The 6721-nt window shown below is 40.4% G+C and overlaps 1 protein-coding gene across 1 annotated transcript; it reads left to right on the top strand.

Annotated features, from left to right (window-relative positions):
* Window positions 1-531: 531 nt before the first annotated feature.
* On the top strand, window positions 532-2022 carry LOC132276824 (homeobox-leucine zipper protein ATHB-12-like). Its single transcript, XM_059778444.1, has 2 exons — window positions 532-1104; window positions 1192-2022. Exons 1-2 carry the CDS (start codon window positions 748-750, stop codon window positions 1546-1548), a joined length of 714 nt encoding a protein of 237 aa, XP_059634427.1. The 5' UTR covers window positions 532-747; the 3' UTR covers window positions 1549-2022.
* Window positions 2023-6721: the final 4699 nt, after the last annotated feature.

Genomic DNA, 6721 nt, shown 5'->3' with positions numbered 1-6721 from the left:
AATGGAACCATCAAATCACAAAAAAAAAGTATTACTTGTGGATCTCCACGTATTCAGGCCACCAGGTACCAGCACCACGTATTCAGGCCACCAGGTACCAGCAGTTGCAAAGTTCATCGTGATGTAAAAATCTCTCCCAAGAAAAAGGGACAAATGGCACCACGTGATTCACGTCGCCGACACCATATGGCATAAAAGGACGAAACTTGGATGGTTAAGACAATGACGAGCGATTATGACAACAAACATTATAATTTTGTCTACCAATTAAAATAGTACAAAACAATCTGACTAATTTATGGTCTCACAGACAATTAAAGTAAACAAGCCAGTGATAACCAAGCCCACACAATAAAATACACAGCACGGCTTCAATCCACATCCAGCTCAACTTTTACTTGGAGCTTGAGTGTCTCATATTATACAATATTCTACACCTCCAATTGTTCTAGAAGAATTAATCATATAAAAATAAAAAATAAAAAAAAAAAGAAAAAAATCATGAAATAAGTTAAGAGTGTTTTAAGAAATTAAAATGGACAACGTTCACAAGTTACAAGAAGAAAAGCACCCTACGGTAATCAGACCCCATTGACATCATATATAACACACAAATGAGAACACCCACGGTACTAAAAATTAGTTAAATACTAAGCAATAAGTTATATGCACATCCCAAACGTACACAGGGTCCTAAACATACCTCCTCTGTCCACTGTTGGTAGGCTGGTGTGAATCCCAGACAATATGGAGGAAGGGGAAGCATACTCTCCCTCCGAAGTCCTCGGAGCAGAGTGCTTCACAAGCTTGAGCTCAGTCTCCAAAAAGAGGAACAAAAACAAGAAGAGGTTCAGTGATGAACAGATCAGATCATTGGAAACCATCTTCGAGTCTGAGTCGAAGCTCGAGCCACGAAAAAAGCTGCAGCTGGCAAGAGAGCTTGGATTGCAACCGCGACAGGTTGCGATATGGTTTCAGAATAAGAGAGCTCGGTGGAAGTCAAAGCAGCTCGAACGAGACTACAGCATACTAAGAGCCAATTACAATACTCTGGCTTCCCAATTCGAAATCCTCAAGAAAGAGAAGCAATCCTTAGTTATACAGGTATTTGTTGTTGTTTATCTATTAGTAATCATATGTAATAGCGTAGAAGCATCTAATTTGGAGGTCTTACGAAGATGTTTTGAACAGTTGCAGAAGCTGAATGATCTGGTGGATAAGTCTCAAGAGGGAAGCCAGTGTTGCAGTAAAGAGGCTGGCGAGAACAGAACTGAAGGCAAATCAAACAGTGGAGATGACAAGAGCGAATTTGAAGTGAAGCCCAGCCTGTCGATAGAAAGGTCAGATCATGGAGTTGGTGTCCTTTCGGACGATGATAGCAGCATAAGGGCAGAGTATTTCGGGCTAGACGAAGAACCTGACCTTCTGAGCTTTGTGGAACCAGCTGATGGTTCCTTGACATCACCTGAAAACTGGGGAAGTCTCAACTCCAATGATTGCTATGACCAGTCTAATAATAGTTATCATTGGTGGGACTTCTGGACTTGAATCAATTAAACACTCCTTTATGAAAAGAAGAAGAAAAAGATCCAACACCCAACAACATGGAGGAAATGTATGCAAATAATCCTCCTCCTGTTGGTAGTACCCTGTAGAGGAGCACGGGATGGTTAATCTTGTCAGCAAATCTAGAATTTCAGATGCCAATCGGTGTAGCTTTTGAGGATTTGAAAATCGGGAATTTAGAACTTTAGTCTATCCTCTTGATACCAATCCAAAAGCAGCTAATCTTGAGCTATTTGCACATCTCCACACTCGCACACAAATTATGCTTCAACAAACACAATGCACTTTAAAGTACATGAAGCATAAAATTAGTTGGCATTGTGATCAAGAAAAACAACGAACTCAAAATCTTAGCTTCATGTTGCAAGTTCCAATTGCTGTCTTTTTTCAGTAGTAATCATACGGTTGTATTGACAAATGAAAGAAATGCTCGAATACACACTTTTAATTTTTATATGAGCATGCTAAAGGAGATTCATGGCCACTATAAGAGCCTTATAAAGAAAGTAGTACTTCCAAGTCCAGAGAACCTGGACTTGGAAGAACAGCACACATGATGTCCATTATATAATTACTAAGGTGAGCATTTCCAAATATTCCTTAATACTTCATCTCAAGTTAGGTAAAATTCAATTTTCGAAAAAAAAGTTAGGTAAAATTCCCAAGAGAATATGCATTCGCGTTACAAATTGCTAAGCCTATTGTCACGCCCTGCCAAGTTGAACCGAGGTTGTGTCACGTAAGCAACACACAAGCACTAAGGAGGACTCAACATGTCGCTTGTTGGGCATATGTGGAAAATGGATTTTAGAGTCTTCCACGCTCGTGTAGAGAAATATGAAATGTTACGAGGATTCAAGAAAGTTGCAGTAACATGTAGAGTATAAGAATATTCTAAAGAAGTAGAGAGAATGAATTGAAGATATTTTAAAAGAGTGTTTTAGAGGGTATATCATAACAGTCGATTGTAATGCATGGTACTCGTTGATGGGAGGAGAATATCGCGAATGTCTATATAAATAACATGAGCGGAGATAACTCACATAACTGATATGAGTATATTACAAAAACCATTCTCTCTAGGTAGTGAAACGATGACAGTGACGAGGAAATGAAATTAAAGTTAGGAATGAGAAAAATGAATCCGAGTATAAGACTTCTACTTGAATCTCATTTGAGAACATAGTACTCCCTACAACAAGTTTCTTGACGCAAAAAGAACAATTCATTTACTCCACTATTCTACTAATGGATTAAATGGTATTAAGGATTAAATGATATCAAGTTAGAATGTGAGAAAAAAAATTTCAGAATTAACTTGAAATTTTTTTAAGGATGATTGGACAATATCAATGCTCAAAAAACTTTGGACAAAACAAAACCATAAAGCTTTTTCATTGGAAGATTACTTGATACAAATCCCAATCCTTATGCTTTCTACCACCAGTGATTTTTTATTTTAACTACTAGAGTGAAAGAAAAACATAACAAAAATTTGTATTAATGGATGATTTTAACATTTGTATTGGTTGAGAAGTATTCCAACAATCAGATGATGTCAAGTAGATGAAAAGAGCTACCAAAAAACAATTTGGAAGTACAAAAAAATTTCAGGATCTGCCTTTTTAATGGAATTAAAATCAAGGCAAGACATCTCCTAGGAAGTACAAATAGCATAAATGAGAAAACTGGAAAACTTTCATTTCATTCCTCATTCTTAGTGAGGAAAGTAGATGATACTTACATATATGCCTTATACCTAGAGATTTGAGAAAATCTCACAAAAACTCCTCAAGAATGGGTAGATATGTGCTCCAAGCTTTGCTTCAACAATCTCCTTGCTCCAAACCTTTTTTAATGGACAAGCTACGTTGGTGGGACAAAGAGGTGAACAAATGAGCATTGGTAGAGGAGATAGATACACAGTGGTGTATGCATATATTAGGTAAAAACCTCTTAAAGATTACTTGGTATGTATTGAGGTATGAAATGATAAAATTGAGATCTTTGTATGTAATGAAATTGATAGAATTGAGATCTTTGTATGTATTTGAGATCTAAAAGTTTTGAACATTTTTTTAACCTCTTATCTTACTGCAAGATGAGAAATAATGGAGGAAATTTGGACCTCCGCAAAACTTTCAATCACATATCATTGAAAATAATAATAATAATAATAATAATAATAATAATAATAAAAAATAATAATGATAAAAAAATGCTATGTAATGGAGTGCAACCCCAAATTGGGCACAATAATAAGATGGGATAATCAAGCAATTCAGCTACAGCAATACATCTTCTTAGCCTAGTTTTTCCCATGGACATCCAAGCACTACTGCAATACATCTTAAAATATTCAATGAGTTATTTAAGTATCACAAACTTTGAGCAACAATTCCTTTGTACATAGCCCAAGTTATCTATTATTAATTTAACTATTATAGGAAAATTGTTCCCAAATTGACCCCCAATCCTGTTGTTCTTGGTCTAACTTTTCTGATGGACTTCCAAGCACTTACAGAATAACTTTAAAACATAGCCAAGGCAAGCACCATTCCTTCCACAGAGCCCAACAAATGCTTTTCTTTTCCAGACATAAACCCCAATTAGATTTCCCAACCCCAAACCTCCTCCCTCCCTCTAATTGATCATTGGCTAACTTATTCTCTACCTTCATTCTTAGCCTGTATCAAACAATCAATTCACTCAATACCTATCTTCTATACAGTGTCAACTTCTGTACTGGAGTTGTTAGGCGCTGAATGTTATACATTTTAACCCTTTTATTCATATGTTTTATTCTCTTAATAATAGTTTATTTGTGATTTTATATTGTTTTATTGTTTTTATTTATTTCAGGGCTTTAATTGTAAAATCAGTTAACACCAGTAATTCTGAGCTTTACAAGATGACTTTTCGTGGGACCGAGCAATGTTGAAGATCCAAGTTTATTTATACTTAGAAAATAGTCCAAAAGAAGTTACAAGTTGATGAGAATGGAAAGAAGAAGAAAAGGAAAAATCCTTCTCCAAAAAGGATTTGTCACCAAAGTTGGTAACTTAAACTCGTTTTGGTAATCTCGTTGTATCTCTCTCCTCAAGCTTCAAAACAGCTAAATTCCAAAATTGGTTGATAGGAAATTCGAAGAGCTACAATTTTGTGTTTCACAAGCTTTTCCTAAAACAGCTATTTACCTTGTCAAAATTGGCCTAGAAGTCTGCACGAATTTTGGGAGTCCTTACTATGTATGTCTCCTATATGAAAAAGGGAACTTTAGGGCTAATCTTTTATTATTTAAATGGGGTCCTCTACAACATTGAGGGATGATACAGAGGAACTTGAGGCTGAGATCAGAGAGGAGTAGTCAGAAGAAGGAAGAGATCGATTCATGGCGGTAAAGATGTCTTCCTCAACCATGAAGAATTCCACCCCAGTCATGCTTAGCTAAACGCTTTGCTAGGGTTGTGATGTAGCCCTAGCTTAGCACCCTGATCATGAAACAGAAGGGACTAGGACTCAAGAGGATGAGGTAGGGCGGGCAGGTCTGGTTCCACGAATGTCTCGGGATAGATCTCTGAACATAGCTGTGACATCCGTGCGGAAGGTAGCGAACTCTGCTCTGTGGGCCGTGAGGTCAGCTCTGATGGTAATAACAGCGTCCTCGAGCGTCTGCAGATGCACTCCGAAGCCGGGGGTCAAGTCTGGTATGGATAAGTCAGAAGACAACTCCTGGATCTGCTCCTGCTCATGGATAGGTGACCCGGCTGGAGAATGCTGAGCTGCGTCATCCGTTGAGTGCTCAAAGTCAATGTTTATATCAATGTCATCATGCTCGGCAGTTGGATCGACTGGTGCATCGTCCACTGCGGGAGCTGCTGCTGCTGCTGCTGGCTCTGCTGGTGCCGGGGCTGCCTATGCTGCCGCCTCCTCCTCTAACTCCAGCTCTGCAGCTGCCAGTACGGCATGGACCTGCATGCGAGTGATAATAGCTCTGTAGCTCTTGTCCCAGTCCTTCTTGCGGAAGTGACAGGAACCTCTCTCGGGGTCCTCTTGCGGGTGGATGGGATAGCGCTGGTCAATGAGAATCTGGGTGATGAGGTGGCTGAATGGAAGAGACTTGGCCCTTCCGGGCACCTCCTTGCTGACGTACTCATCGTAGAGCTTCCTCATCACGCTCCAGATAAGCGCAGGAATAGATACCCAGTGGCCGGTATAGAAGGCTTACAGGGTTGCTAAATAGTCGCCCCGCCTCTGAATTTTATGTCCCGCCATATATATGTTTCGGTAGAGCACCGAATTTGTAAACCACAGGTCATCCGGCAAGAATGTCCGGGTGGCGAAGGTCTCGCCACCGGCATGGTGACCTGTGAGAAAAATCGCCATATCGGCGTAAGAAGGCCTGTGAAGCCTGGGATATGTCTCCTGTAGCTCGGGCGAGCACCGATGTGGACAGTAAGTTGAACGGGCTAGAGTATCCACTGTAATGGTGATCTTATGGCCATCGATAGAGGTGATGAGCTCGGTTGTAGTGCGCGGCGACAATCGGAGGTTCTGGTAGAACAATCGTACCAGTCGCGGGTAGATCGGCTCTGTGACTGGGACAAGAATAGCTGAGAGGCCCCGCTGAATGATGTCCTGATAGGCAGATCAAGTCAGCACCGATCTGGAGAAGAATGCGGTGTCGAATGCTGACTCATGCTCGATAGTCATGTGTGCATATCGAGACGTGAGTCTGTCAAGCTGTAGATGAGCTGGCTGAACAGGTGGAGCCGGCTGAGCTGGCTGCTCAGCGCCTCTATGCGGTGGAGATGGTGATGAAGTGAATGCTGGATGAGCCGGCGACTAAGGTGGAATAGGGTGTAATGGCTCCTCTGTATGAGAAGGCTGCGCAGTCTCCCCAGTCCACTGTCGGACTCTCCTCTGTGTGTGCTCGGGACTAGGATCCCGGACATGAGATGGACCGGCCCCATTGTCAAGTCTGCGGCTGGAGCCGTGATGATGTCTACGTGTTACTGTCTTGACGCGAGCCATAGTCTGCAAATAGAAATTCAAGAGTTAATGCCAGCATATATAGAATATAAAGCACAATATAGAAACATGTATGTCAAATAAGATAGACAAAACAAAATATCGCATGATTCTATGCAAGTGG

The sequence above is a fragment of the Cornus florida genome, unplaced genomic scaffold, assembly GCF_030987335.1.
Source record: "Cornus florida cultivar Cherokee Brave unplaced genomic scaffold, ASM3098733v1 CherokeeBrave_3.0.0_Hap2_Chr10, whole genome shotgun sequence".
In the NCBI taxonomy this organism is placed as follows: Eukaryota; Viridiplantae; Streptophyta; class Magnoliopsida; order Cornales; family Cornaceae; genus Cornus; species Cornus florida.
Note: the sequence above shows the minus strand (reverse complement) of the source record. Positions and strands in the feature narration are given on the sequence as shown.

Bases quoted from the DNA above. Each gene is read 5' to 3' on its own strand.
- LOC132276824 (XM_059778444.1), top strand. From the start codon at position 748: ATGGAGGAAGGGGAAGCATACTCTCCCTCCGAAGTCCTCGGAGCAGAG. The intron at 1,105-1,191 runs GTATTTGTTGTT...TGTTTTGAACAG, and splicing joins AGCAATCCTTAGTTATACAG to TTGCAGAAGCTGAATGATCT.